Genomic DNA, 14657 nt, shown 5'->3' with positions numbered 1-14657 from the left:
AATTTGGTCTGATTATAGGAGGTGGTCTCAGCCCAGATTAACTAAACCATGTTCTGTTATAGATGTTTTTATAGGTTTATAGATTTTCTTTTATAGATGGTTTGAACGTTCAGACCAATTACAGGAACTTGAGGCAGGTTATCATCAGCCTTAAAACAAACCAGAGGAGCTGTGCTGCAGTCTGACTCGTGCATCATGCAGCTGTATCTACTGTAACTGTAGATAAAAATTATTTAAAAACAGTGTGATTGGCCCCTGTGGCCTCAGCCCTTCTGTGCGGCTTTTACATGTGCCCAGCTTGGCTCGGCTCAGGTTGGCATCCTGAGCAGGGCATGATGTGCATTCAGCAAAGAAAAGTTGAATTCTGGAAAAGAGGAAAAATTTGGCACAATGTCTTGACAGCATTCGACAAACCAGTTAATGTAAACTATAGGGACAAAGAGCCAAATAGTTAAGACATTGAAAGGGGGCAGCAAATGGTCCAGCAGTCTAAAGCGCTGCCACAATGTGTGAGAAATCGCTGGTTCAAATCCCGATCATGCAGCTTGCCATCAGATGCCAGAACCCTGAGAGAGCACAATTGGCCTTGCTCTCTTTGGGTGGGTGGATGGCGGTCTCTCCCCTCATCACTCGGTCAGTGATGTCGGTCAGCGCGAGGCGTCTGTGAGCTGATGTATCGGGGACAGAGTTGCTGCGCTTTCCTCCGAATGCAATGGATACTCTGCAATGCTGCATCAGCAGCAGTCCCAAAAAGAGACTTCAAATGTGTCGGTGGAGGCATGTGCTAGTCTTCATCCTACTTGTGTTGTGGCATCTACAGTGATGGGGGATATGCAGCTGAGTAGCAGCTGGACGGGTGGGACCATTGGCCTAGCTAAATTGGGGAAATAAATAAGGGAATTTTTGAAGAAGGAAAAAAAAAAGACATTGACAAATGTCTATATAAGAATGTATTTTCTATGTATAGATTTGGTTAAAAAGTCTTTTTTTCAGGTTCAACTTTTTACATAAACATCTTTTTAAAGAAAAGTTCTAATGTTTATTATTTAGTCTGCTCAATAAAGTGTGTCAAACCAAAACTAACAATGTAACAAACACACAAACCTTGTTCCTAAAGCATCAAAGAAATGACAGCGAGAGATTAAAGAATCAGAGGCTGAGACGCCAGTCCAGATTAACCAGTTCAGTGTTATTGTTAATGTTCCTAATAGGTGTACAAAGTTTCAGGGTCTTTAGAGCTGGAATGTACAGAGTCAACATATTCACTTCACTGCACACACACACACACACACACACAGTGAGCATGTGTTTCTTTTCAGCTCCCTGTGTTTTACACACCAAGTTGTAGAGTATCTGTAGACTTGGTACGCAGTCACTGCACTGACCTGATTCACATGTGTTTCTCTTTGAATAAAGAATATAATATATGCTTATAATCATAACCATTATACTATACTATCATCCCAGCTACTGTCAGAGCTAGAGACCGGACTGTTGTGCTGTAATAATTTAACAGTATGAAAATATTGGACAGAAAACTTGTACAACATGTAGCAGAGCAGCTGAACTGTCCTGCAGTTTATTGCTCTGCTCTTCAAAACTGATTCCCGTCACTATATTAAATCACACGCTAAACACATTGCTGTATCCTTGGACGACACACTGATAACACACACACACACACACACAAACATCCAAAGTTCAACTGATAGGCCTTTTAGCTAACAGTGAGAGAGAGAGAGAGAGAGAGAGAGGAATGAGGAAAAAACAAACAAAATCACAGCAGCAAAGTCCCGCCAATGAGAGAGGAAGAGCCTGAGGGTGAAATCAGGACTGTGTGAACACACATAGAGCAAGATAAGCGGGATGAGGGGGAAAGGAGAGAGAAAGAAAAAGAGAGCACAAAAAAGAAAGAAATACGAAAAAGGCAAAAAGAGAATAAAACAATCAGGAACAGAAATATCAGAAAAGTATAAGTGAAAAGACACAGGAGAAAAGAAAGAAACATAAAACGCAAAAGAGAATAAAAATGTAAAAGACAGAAAAAAATCTGGAAATGCTAAAAAAAAAAAAAACAATTTGAAAAGACAAAAAAGAAAAAATATGGAGATGTAAAAAGGTAAAAAAGTAAAATGAGAAGATAATTAAAAAGGAAAAATGAAGGACATGACAGGAGAAAAGAAAAAGAAAGAAAGAGGCAGGAAGGTAAGCGAACTTCAAAAGATAGAGGGTAGAAAAGATTAAGAGAAGAAAATGAAAGGGAGGAGAAAGAAAAAGTAAAGGACAGAAGGAGAGAGACGATTTTGACAGGTAAAAAAGCCTAAAAGCAGAATAGAATAGGAAAGACAAAAAAAGAAAAAAACAAGGACATGTAAAAAGGCTAAAAGAGAAAAAGACAAGAAAGATAAAAAAGTAAAATGTTAAGAAGATAATTAAGTAGAAAAAAGTAAAATGCATGTCAGGAGAAAAGAAAGAAAAATTAAAGAAAGGAAAGGAGGAAAGCAGTCTTCAAAAGATAGAGGGTAGGGAAGATTAAGAGAAGAAAATGAAAGGGAGGAGAAAGAGAAAGTAAAGGAGAGAGGGAGAGAAAGATGATTTTGACAGGGCTGAGTTACAGAAGAAGTGAAGCAGTTGTATGTGTCAGAGAGGGAGGAGGGAGAGAGAGAGAGAGAGAGAGTTAGAGAGAGGTGAGGGGCATGTTCAGAGCAGTGAGGGGAGCATTAGTGCGTGAGAAAACTACAAGGGAGTGAAAGACAGAAGGGAAAGACAGAAGAGGAGAAATAGAGAGAAAGAAAGAGAGAACAGACGCAAGTGTGGAAGTTTGATAAGCAGTGGGGGAAATGTGTTAGAGGGTTAGTGTGTGTGTGTGTGTGTGTGTGTATCCGGTGTGGAAGGCTATGACTGCTTGTGAAGGACAGAAGCGATATGTGTCTACTCTCAGGATCCAGCTGTCAGCTCCAACATCTGGAGGAGTCAAATGCTCAAACACCTCCACTACCAGCAGCACCGGCAGCACCTCCAAGATCACAGAGAGACCAGCACTCTACCCCGGTGAGTGTGTGTGTGTGTGTGTGTGTGTGTGTGTGTGTGTGTGTGTGTGCATGTATTGGGCAACGGCTGCACATTAGTTCAGTGCACTCTGGACAGCGTGATCTGCAAGCTTAAAAAAAAGCTGCAATCAATGAAAACAATCGTAATTAAATATTATTAAAATTCTAACTACATTATTTTCTTACAGGAGCTCTGTACAAGTATGCACCTGGCTGTGATTTATTATAATGCAGTGTTTATCAGTAACTTGAGTTACTGGCTTAAGGAGTGGCATGTTGGTTGATTGACAGGGTATTCAGGATGGTTTACGGCTTACCTTCATATGTACACACAATTTGTAAAAAAAAAAAACATTATTACAAAAACTACAAAAATACAGTGACAAATTTATTTCTTTTGTTTTTGCATTTTTATCATATTAATATTTTTTCAGATTTTCAAACAAACTGTAATAGCAGACAAACATAAAAATATAAAAAGCATTTTTATATAAATTTATTTAAAAAAATTTCCCCAGTTTACAAGGCAAATTACCCAACCCACTTATTAGGTCTCCCCCTATCACTAGTGATGCCCCAACAACAGGAGGGTGAAGACTAACACATGCTTCCTGCGATACATGTGAAGTCAGACTCCGCCTCTTTTCAAACTCCTGCTCATGCGAGCACCCAGAAAGAGCAAGGCCAATTGTGCTCTCTCAGGGCTCTGGTACCTGATGGCAAGCTATATGAACAGGATTGAACCAGCTATCTCCTGATTATAGTGGCAGCCCGCTGGACCACTCGGACCCCATAAAAAGCAGTTTTTAAATGGTGATTTCACTTATTAAGAGAAAAAAGCTACACAAACCAATCTAGCCCCTTGTGAAAAGTGTTAGCCACTCTATAAATTAACTGAACTGAAGGTAAATATTTTTTGGACTTTCGTGACAAAAGTGGAATTTTTGAAAGGTGTCTGTCCCCTTACATTCGGCATAAAACAAATAAGATCTTCACTCCGAAATCTTTAATTTATTTTTCTTCAGCCATTCAGAGGTGGTCCTGCTGGTGTGTTTTGGATCATTGTCCTGCTGCAGAACCCAAGTTGTTTTAGCTTGACGTCACAAACAGATGACTGCGTATTCTCCTTCAGGACTCTTATGGTAGACAGCGGAATTCCTGGTTCCATTTATCACAAGAAGTCTTCCAGACCCTGAAGCAGCAAAAGAACTGCAGACCATCACACTAACACCACCATGTTTTACAGTAGGTATTATGTTCTTTTTCCGAAAAAGAACATAAAGTTAAACTTTGTCTCATCAGTCCACAGAGTATTTTTGAAAAGATTTTGGGGATCGTCAGTAATGTTATTTTTGCCATGCAGGCCGTTTTTGCCCAGTCTCTTTTTTATGGTGGAATCATGAACATTGGCAAGGGAGGCCTGCAGTTCTTTGGGTGTTTTTTTATATGGGATATTTTGTGACCTTTTAGCTGGGAAGGTTGGGCAGTAATCAGGCATGGATAGAGAAAATTGAACTCAGATTTGATAAATCACATTTAAATTATTTTTTAACTGGGTGGGCAAACATTTTTTCACACAGGGCCATGTATGTTTGGATTTTTTTCACCCTTTATAATGAAAAACCTTCATCTAAAACTGCATTTTGTGTTTACTTGTGTTTGTCTTTGACTAATATTTAAATTAGTTTGATAATTTGAAATATTTAAGACTGACAAACATGGAACAAAAATAAGATATCATGAAGAGGACAATCACTTTTTCACACCACTGTATATCTGACTATTACATGCTCACAAAAAGTATACAAATCAACCTGAGATATAATGTTCAGATTTTCGGTGTTTTTCTGTATATTTGGGAGAATTCTGCAGGTCACGGGAAAGGTGGGATGTCCAGTAATTGTTCAGCTTTAACAGCCCTGTTGCTAAAAAGTTCAACATCAGCTTGTAAATTGAGAACAGAATAGTTTATTATTGTAGTAATGAAGTATTTGTAATTCGCTTGGTTTCAAACAACAATCTACATGCATGGCTGCCAATTTTTACACACTGGACGTGAGACTCATACAGCTGTCTTAAATCCTGACCCCTCGTTTTACTTCAAAATAGCCTCTGGATTACACTTATTAAAAACACACGCTGGACTGTTGACGCTGGCCTTCTGAAGAGCTGAAGGAATGTAGATGTTTGTTACTAGGAGGAGAGTTTGATGAGTCTAGACTAATGAGAGTAGACTTGTAGGAAATGAATGGATGACCTTTTGACCCCCTGCTTTCTTTCTGCTGTTTATGGTACAACATTTAAAAAAGATGAAAGCTGAGTCATTCTAAAGCATTAAGACAGACTCTGAGAGACTCGGTCCACGCTATGTAAGGATGCAAGTTATGGAGAATATGCAAATACTACAATAATAGTATCTATTGTATACCATTTTTTTGGGGGAAAAGTTTATTGGGGGGTGCGGGTTATTTTACTGTTAATCATACAGTGCCATAAAAAAGCATTTTACCTTTTACAGATTCGTATTGTTTTTGCTTTTTTGCCATACTTATTTTTTTAGATTATCAAACAAACCTTAATATCAGACAAATATATCCTGAGTACATTTTTAAATGATGGAAAAAAAATCTATCCAAACAAGCCGGGCCCTATATGAAAAGTAATTTTTTCCAGGACTTAGTAAGTAAGTAAATATTCTGTTGGCTGATGAGACGAAAGTTGAACTTTTGGGAATGTGTCCTGTTACATCTGGTGTAATTTAAAATAAGAACATCATACTGAACGTAAAACATGGTGGTGGTAGTGTGGTGGTCTGGGGCTTATTTGCTGCTTCAGGACCTGGATAACATGTTGTAATAGATGGAACCATAAATTCTGCTCTCTACCATACAATCCTGAAGGAGAATATCTGACCATCTGTTCGTGACCTCAAGCTCAGGCGTACTTGGGTTCTGCAGCAGGACAGTGATCCAAAGCACACAAACAAGTCCACCTCTGAAAGGCCAGTTATCGCAAATGCTTAAATGCAGTTGTTGCCACAACCAAGTTATTAGGTTTAGGGGCAAATACTTTTTGACATTTTAAATTAGATAATTCCTTAATAAATGAAATGATCATTTAAAGTGTTTTTAATATTTACTTTTATAAAGTTATAAGTGTCTGATTTTAAAACATGTTTGTTGGCAAATACCTTTTTCACAGCGCTATATTTAATGTTATTTAATACTTTTCGTCTATGTTACTAAATAAATAAATAATAATAATAATAATAATTTTATGCAAAGCCAGTAATGAAAATACATTTTTTTATACAGTTGGCAGGATGCTTGTTGTAAACAGGCTGGAGGAAATCCTGCCCCTGTTTTCATCCACTGCTTCCTTTCCGGAGCCTCTTGGGTGTAGAACTGTGACTGTAACCGAAACTGAGGCTTGTTATACAGAAGCATTAGATGTATTTCAGTATTTTAGGAGCCTCCACAGTGGGATATTTCTAGTTCACATGGTATACAATAGAGTCTGAATGGATATTTGGAGGGGGAGAGGTGACTAGGCTTGACGTGGCAGGGCAGATATGTCCATGTTATGGCTACATCAGAAGGTGTAGTCTATGAGTTATGCAGGTAATGACTGTACAACCAGGCGGAAAAAACACTATGATCTTTTGAAAAGGCTAACACTGTACCAAGTACTACCACTGTACGTCAAAAGAGCACTATTACAAAAGCACAGTTAGTAATAATGGCTATGGCTATGTGATGTCCTCTATATTGCTTATATTAAGTGAAGTGTTATTTTTTGATCTACAGACATGCTTACATATGTACAAGCTACTGGCAAAAACAGCATAAAAATCTGTAACCTCTGCATCTCTCTGTGTCTCTTAGCTTGTCAAGAAATGCACGTGTACAAATGCATGCAGCTGTTCTTCAGGAGTGAAATAAAGTACCTTCCTAGACTGTAGGAGTAGCCCAGGAAAAAAATACTAATTTCCACATAATGCTGCTTTAAACCTTTTTCAAAGATACCAGACTATGCTGAAATCATATTTTCTCATATTTGTACCGTCATGCATTTTTCCACCCTCTCATGGCTAACAAAGATTCAGTACATAGAATTACAAACTACACAGAAGTGAATGTGTTGTATAATAACGTGTATGACCACAAGCATTACTCTCAGCAGTGACTGAAACTAAACAGAGGGTATATATAGGTAGGTAAACAGGTGATAACAATCAATAATCAGGAGAATATAACTAGGCTAATATCATGTAATCGAGTGATTCATGTGAGGGATTCTGGGAAATGGAGTCTTTAGAGAGTTTGTTGGAAAGTGTTGGTGTAGGCAAGCTTGGACATGAGTGAGTTGCAATTTTTTAAATTTCTTATGATGACCTTGTGCTATTTTGAAGATACAATTTGACTGTCTAAGATTATCTCAATTACCTTGATATTTTACTACAACAGAATGGACAGATTAAGCTTTACTTCAATTAAATATGAAGATAATATGAGAAAGTTGAATTAATATTATTAGTTGTTGAATATGCTGCAAGTGTCTTCAGTCCTTTGGAAATAAAACTGTATGAAGCTTGCAATGTTACTGATGTCAGAGGTTACTTTCTTAAAGGTTATCCCGAGATGACAGAGTGGCCAAGAAATACAGTAGCTTGTTATTTGTATGAAAATAGCTATATGAATCATTGTAATGCCTAAATGATTTAGGATTATTATCACGTTGGCCAGACAAAGGACAGACATGTGCAGAGCCAAATTACCTTATTTATTAAAGGGATTGATCAAACAAGGGTCGTGAGGGACAGGCAAAGTTGATAACAGGGCAGCGAAACCAACAACATACCAAAAGAGTGGTCAGGCAGTCCAGGGTCATACACAATTAATCTAATATCAGAGAATAGGCTAACATGAGGCGAATAAAACAAAAGAAGGTCTGTAACAAGGGAATAAATAGAATAGATAAGGCAAAAAATAAATTCAAAGACAAAACGGATCAGCAGTGGAAAACAAAACAAGAAAAACATTTTGCATGAGAGCTGGAGAACTTGCAGTACGGTGCAATACTCGGCAAGAAAAACAGGTGTGAGCAATCAGTAGCTTGGTGATTGAGAACGCCATAGCATCATAGATAACATTCCTCTTTGTACTCTTTGAAGAGTTCAGTGATTTGAATTGGTGTATATATTGAATATAGTGTATTTATAGTGTAATAATGTGTTCATCACGTCTATTAATTTAAACAACTATGCTGCAGACACAAACAACATCTTATTATGGTTGTGCATTAGCAACACCTTCGCAACCCCTTAGCAAACCACTAAGGAATATAGAAACCACCATGGGTACCATAGCAACCACCTAGCAACTGCTTAGCAACATCATAGCAACTACCACAGACCACGTAGCAACACCTTAGCAACCACCTAGCAACACTTTAGCAACATCATAGCAACTACCACAGACACCATAGCAACCACCTAGCAACTGCTTAGCAACATCATAGCAACTACCACAGACAACATAGTGACACCTTAGCAACCACCTAGCAACACTTTAGCAACATCATAGCAACTACCACAGACACCATAGCAACACCATAGCAACCAATTGCAACCACCGCCTACCAACTGCTAAGCAACATCATAGCAACCACCACAGATACCATAACAATGCCTTAGCAACCACCTAGCAACACTTTAGCAACATCATAGCAACCACCACAGACACCATAGCAACATCATAGCTACCACCCAGCAGTACCTTAGCAACCACCTAGCAACTGCTTAGCAACATCATAGCAATCATCACAGACACCATAGCATCCCCATGGCAACCAATATCAACCACCTATCAACTGCTTAGAAACATTATAGCAACCATCACAGACACCATAGCAAGACCTTAGCAACCATCTAGCAACACCTTAGCATCTACCTAGCAACTGCTTAGCAACATCATAGAAACCACCCCAGACACCATGGCAACACCTTAGCAACCACCTAGCAACTGCTTAGCAACATCATAGCAACCACCAAGCAACACCTTAGCAACCACCTAGCAATTGCTTAGCAACATCATGGCAACCACCACAGACACCATAGCAACACCTTAGCAATCACCTAGCAACACCATAGCAACCACCTTGTAACCACTTAGCAACACCCTCACAACAACCACCTATACCATAGCAAGACCTTAGCACCCACAATGGATACCATAGCAACACCTTCGCATCCACCTAGAAACACTTTTCTAGTTATTATTGACATTGACCCTAATGCTAGAAAAATGCTCATATATTCAGTGAGTTTAATAAGAATGAAGTAAGCATTATGGCTTTAATGGCTTGACCTACAGGGCTTGATAATAACATGTACAGAAAGCTGAACATGTTGCAAGTCTTCAGGCCACACATGTATAAAAATTAATGATCATGTACTGTACTGCACTCCACCCAGAGTCATGCATAGATCATTAGGATAGATAAGTTAAAGTATGCAATAAACGCTGGGGTTATTCAGCATATCTTACACTGCAGATATCAGTCCACACCCTTACATGCATTTAACATGCTATTGGCCGGCATGCCTTTGTGGTTTGACACACATTCACTGATGTGTCCTTTTGTGTGGGCGTTTCAGGAGGGTTAGGGGTGAGAACAGAAGTATGTGTAAAGTGTATGTGTGATATATACAGGCAGTCAATGTCGAGAAATTATCTGCAGGCTTCTCAATACGCTCTAAAAAAGTGTGTAATGTACAATATAATAATAATAATCCCAGAAAACAGGAAATCATACATTGAGCTCGCTTAGACACTTTTGTCAGAAACAGAGTGAGTGACAGACAGAGCAAGCGTGTGATATATTTTATAGCATCCTGATTGGTCTCTCCTTGTGGTCAGTAGACCTATCAGTATGATTGATTGGTTGCGTACTTTAAGCGATGCCACAATTATGCCAATGAAGAACCTCTGTACACTTAAGCAGTTCTCTCAGACAGCGTTCTTTGTCTTCCATACCTCAACTTGACATATATGGTTCCTGTGGTGTGAAATGGACATGGGGTGTAGTTGTGTAACATAATAATGAGTACAAACACTAAAAGAACACAAAGACATAGATAAGAGACAGATATTCTGGAAAGTTCAGTGTCCTCTAATTTAGAAACAGAGAGCACAGCACTGAGAATGGGGTAATGTTTTAAATTTAAATATTTTTGGCACCCAACCCCCTTATTGGAGGACTATTAAAGCTTTATTTAGATCTGCAAGAGAGAACGTAAAGATGTAAAAAGCATGCAAACATAAACACACAAGCAATTGAAAGAATTCAAGACGATTCTTCACAAGCAGACACGATTGAAATTAGTTTTGAATGAATAACTGAAATGGTCAGGGTTGCCAGATTCAGGCTAAACTGAAAATAGAGTCATAGATGACGGATCAAAATCCTAAAGACTTTGCTAGTTACGTGAATACAGGGTACTATACAGGAGCCAGGCCTCAATGTCACGTTGATGTTACACTCAAAGATGTACACCAGGGGTCACTAATAGGCGGACCGCGGTCCGGGTCCAGACCCAGACCCAGACGTTGTCCAATCCGGACCCAAACTGATAAACTACTGAGAAGGATTTAATTCTGACAGTGTTCATTTAAAGCGGCGGAACGTTTATTGTCTTTATGGTTTATGTGCTTTACAGCGCAGTAAACTTACTGACCAATCACGTGTGGTGTAAGATCACCAAACGCTCTCCTCTGCCAATCAGATCTGTGCAGCTGCGAGCGTGCGGAGCCACACAGGCGAAGCAGGCGGTGAGAAGTGGGAGAATAAAGCGAGAAAAGCTAATACAGATGGTGCGCACCAGAAAAAAAACATTAAAATACTAAATTTATCGGGGCGCCGAGTGGTCCAGCGGTCTAATGCGCTGCCACTATGAGTGGGAGGTCGCAGGTTCGAACCCCCGCTCATGCAGCTTTGCCATCAGCTGCCGGTGTCAGAGGGAGCAAAATTGGCTCTGCTCCCTCTGGGGTGGGTAGATGGCGCTCTTTCCCCATCACACTTAAGGTGGCGCTGGGCGGCACGAGGCGTCTGTGAGCGGATGAATCGGAACCTAGCCGCTGTGCTTTCCTCCAAGCGCGCTAGCTGCTCAGGCAATGATTCATCTGCAGCAGCTCGAAAAAAGGGGTGATTGACTTCACACGTGTCGGAGGAGGCGTGTGCTCGTCCGCATCCTCCAAGGGTCACGGGTGTCACCAGTGATGGGGACGCACAAAGGGGTGGGACAATTGGATATCCAAATTGGGAGAAAATGGGGAAAAATCAGAAAAAAAAAAAAAAAAAACGAAATTTATAAAACATATTAACAGTAATGTAACCGAGCGGTGTTACTTGGAGGAATTAAAGAGAAATAACCGAGACAAGAGTGCAAAATATTCCACTTTACTCCACCTGATCAGAACTCCTCAGCAAGAAAAAAACTCCCTCGCTCGCAGGTGCGCTCTCTCTGCTCCCAAAACAACCCTACTTCAACACTACGGCAACCCCCAGGGGACAAAAAGCATTGGCAACTCCCCCATCAGTTTTACCCACAACATAATAAAGTATGCTATTAGTAATAATATTAAATAAAATAAAACTGCTGTTTTTTTTTAAAGCTGATATTTTGGCCAAGTTCAGCAAACATTTCTCCATATATTGTACAATTTATCATTCATGTAATTATTATGACAGGCAGGCCTAAATCTAATATAAATAAAATCAAATAGAATAAATATAGCATTTTAAAACAAAGTGAACATACAGATTCAAATTATTAAACTCGATATGTTAAATTATTGAGGGTGGTTCCATTTATTTTATGATAGGTTGATAATATAATCATCGTGACAGGCCTATTTAAAACAATAAATATTGTTGAAATATACTAGTATGTGTAATTTGCTTTGTCTTTCAGTTGTTGATAAAACACTTAAAGAACTACTATAGGTCCGGACCTTAGCCTGATGAAATTTTCTCTAACTGGACCAAACTGAATTCTAATTAAATACCCCTGATGTACACAGTAGGATATCCCTTCTTCTCCCTACAAAAAACAAACAATTGTGGTCCTTTATTTCTACAGTGGATGAGGTGGATAAAGGTGCCATTCCTGTCTTCCTCGAGCCCCTTCAGGACAGCATTGTGGATGAAGGAAGTGACATCACACTAAGGGGCGTCATTACAGGGAAACAGCCAATCAGAGTATCCTGGTTTCATAATGGTGAGTAAACAGAGAGGGCAACTTTAACTCTTTTTATCTTTATTTTCTGTCTGTTTTCTCTCTCCCACTTTCTTTCACATTATCTCTATCTATCTATCTATCTATCTATCTATCTATCTATCTATCTATCTATCTATCTCTGCCTCTCTTCTGTCTCTATTATCTGTCCCTCTTTATTTTAACCTTTTCTCTTTATTTTAACCTTTCTCTATTTTAATTTATTCTCCCTTTTTCTCACTCATCTCTCTAATCACCCTTTCCCTTTCTATCTCTCAACTCACTCTTTTTCTCCCTTTATTCTCTCTCTTTCTCTCTCTTTCAGGTGAGGTAATGATGTTTGGTGAGAGCTCATTGGTTAGAGGAGAGGCGACGCTGGTTATAAAGGAATGTCTGCCGGAAGATGCCGGAGCGTACACCTGTGTAGCGGAAAACACTGCAGGGAAAACTTCCAGCAGCTCAGCCGTGTGTGTCAAAGGTAACAAACACACACAGACAGACATACACACACAAACACACATACAGTGCACGACACAACTTCTTACTTCATTGCAGAGTAGAGGATGTGCTTCACTGATCTTAACAGAAGCTTCCAGTGTGTGTTGTGTTAAGGACCCACAGCAACCCCAAAGGGAAAACTCTCATATAAATGCATTTTCACATTGTCACAATGAATCTGTTCCAGATCAAGTAGAACATAAGTAATTTAATGATCATAGGTACAAATACCATGATACAATAATAATTGATTTGTATACTATAACTCTTCTAGAAGCCATAATCTTCTATCCATGACTGGCCAATTGCCATGCACTGTGTGTACTGCTGATAAAACCAAAATTTAATATTATACCACAGTTAGTTCCGACCCTGCATTGCGATTGGCTGAGAGGTGTTCTATAAGTGCCGTTATCAGCCGGTAATGCACTGTAACCGAAGCGCTCCATGTATTACTCTGCCACATACAGGTAACTTGGCAACAATGCAGCACTTACCAGTCAAACAGTGCAGCTACAAACAGAACAGAAATGGAACTTTTTTAATTCGCGGAGTGTTTATAACCAAACAGATCATATTTTCTTGCCATCCTTAACAAGCGATAATGGTACTGTGGTATGTTCGCAATAATACACCCGACGATCGTGCTATACCTATAAATACAGACTCACTTATTTCATAAAATGTCATGTTACAAGTACTGGCATCAGCTGCTTATAAATATGAATCTATTGCTTATAAATGCATTATTCATTGCTTATTTATGAATGTGGTATAAACCCCCTATGTACTGGAGGTTCCCTTCAAATAAAGAATTACTGCCATGTTCATATGAATGCATTATTTTGTGTTCCTGATAAAAAAAAAATCCAGCTCAAGAGTAAACATAGCCTAAATTTGTCAAAGTCTAGTTACATTAAGCTAGCCTAACAGCATAGGGTATGTTTTTTCTGGATGACTAGCTAGTCTTCAGATGGAGTTTGTTTTTAGCAGGGTAAGGGACATTACATTCATAAAAAGCAATGGCAATCTTGATCTTTCTCTCTTTCTCATTCTCCCCCTATTTTTCTTTTTATATAAAAATCCAAGAAACGGCTGGTCGGCGCAATCATTCGCACTCGTCTCGAGATCCTGCTCCTGGACTGAAAAACGGCGTCGTGAAATCACCTCAGACTGTTCTGGATGACCGAAGTGTTTTCAGAGGACCAGATTCTCCTCAAACACCAAGTCCTCAAACACAGAGTCCCACTCACAGAAAAGGTAGGCTCTTACTAAATCATCCAAAATGCACACAAAGATTATAAATTTGGTTTATTTGAGAAGACACCAGTATTTAACAGGAATGTATCAATGCACAAAAGTAGCAGTAAAATGAATAAAATACTATTTTATAAGGTATATAAATAAGACTATTTTGTTTTTTTTTATTAATTTTAGTTAGATCTGCAAGAGAGATAGTAAAGATGTAAAAAGCATGCTAACATAAACACACGAGCACTTGAAGAATTCAAGAAGATTCTCCACAAGGAGACACTGTTTATTATTGAAAGTAGTTTTGTATAAATCGCTGAAATAGGCAGGGTTGCCAGATTCAGGCTAAATTTAAAACGCACTCATAGATGGGTCTGCTTACTCTTCACTAACAAAAATGTGTTGGAAAATGTTCCAGATGTAAAACTTGCTAGCCTTGAAGCTGCAGTGCTGTAAAGTATGTTAGCCACATCAAGATAGTATGGTGTCGTTGGTGCTGGAGAGCAGCTCATCACCTCCAGACTTTGCTAGTTACGCGAATATAGGGTACTATACAGGGGCCAGGCCTCATGAAGCCCTAT

General features: G+C 39.0%; 1 protein-coding gene across 2 annotated transcripts in view; it reads left to right on the top strand.

Annotated features, from left to right (window-relative positions):
• Positions 1-2576: 2576 nt before the first annotated feature.
• mylk5 (myosin, light chain kinase 5) overlaps positions 2577-14657 on the top strand; it is a 33122-nt gene continuing 21041 nt past the window's right edge. Inside the window, exons 1-4 of one of the 2 annotated variants that reach the window (XR_454920.4) lie at positions 2577-3051; positions 12193-12330; positions 12653-12805; positions 13915-14085. Coding sequence is in view for 1 of the 2 variants with exons in the window: in XM_007251116.4 (XP_007251178.3) it covers positions 2898-3051; positions 12193-12330; positions 12653-12805; positions 13915-14085 (616 nt within the window). In the remaining variant the exon portion in view is untranslated. The remainder of the gene's footprint in view (positions 3052-12192; positions 12331-12652; positions 12806-13914; positions 14086-14657) is intronic. The other variant, XM_007251116.4, reaches the window with a different exon arrangement.

Source organism: Astyanax mexicanus, chromosome 19 (assembly GCF_023375975.1).
Source record: "Astyanax mexicanus isolate ESR-SI-001 chromosome 19, AstMex3_surface, whole genome shotgun sequence".
Classification (NCBI taxonomy): domain Eukaryota; kingdom Metazoa; phylum Chordata; class Actinopteri; order Characiformes; family Acestrorhamphidae; genus Astyanax; species Astyanax mexicanus.
The sequence above is the reverse complement of the archived record's forward strand: the minus strand, read 5'-3'. Positions and strand labels throughout refer to the sequence as shown.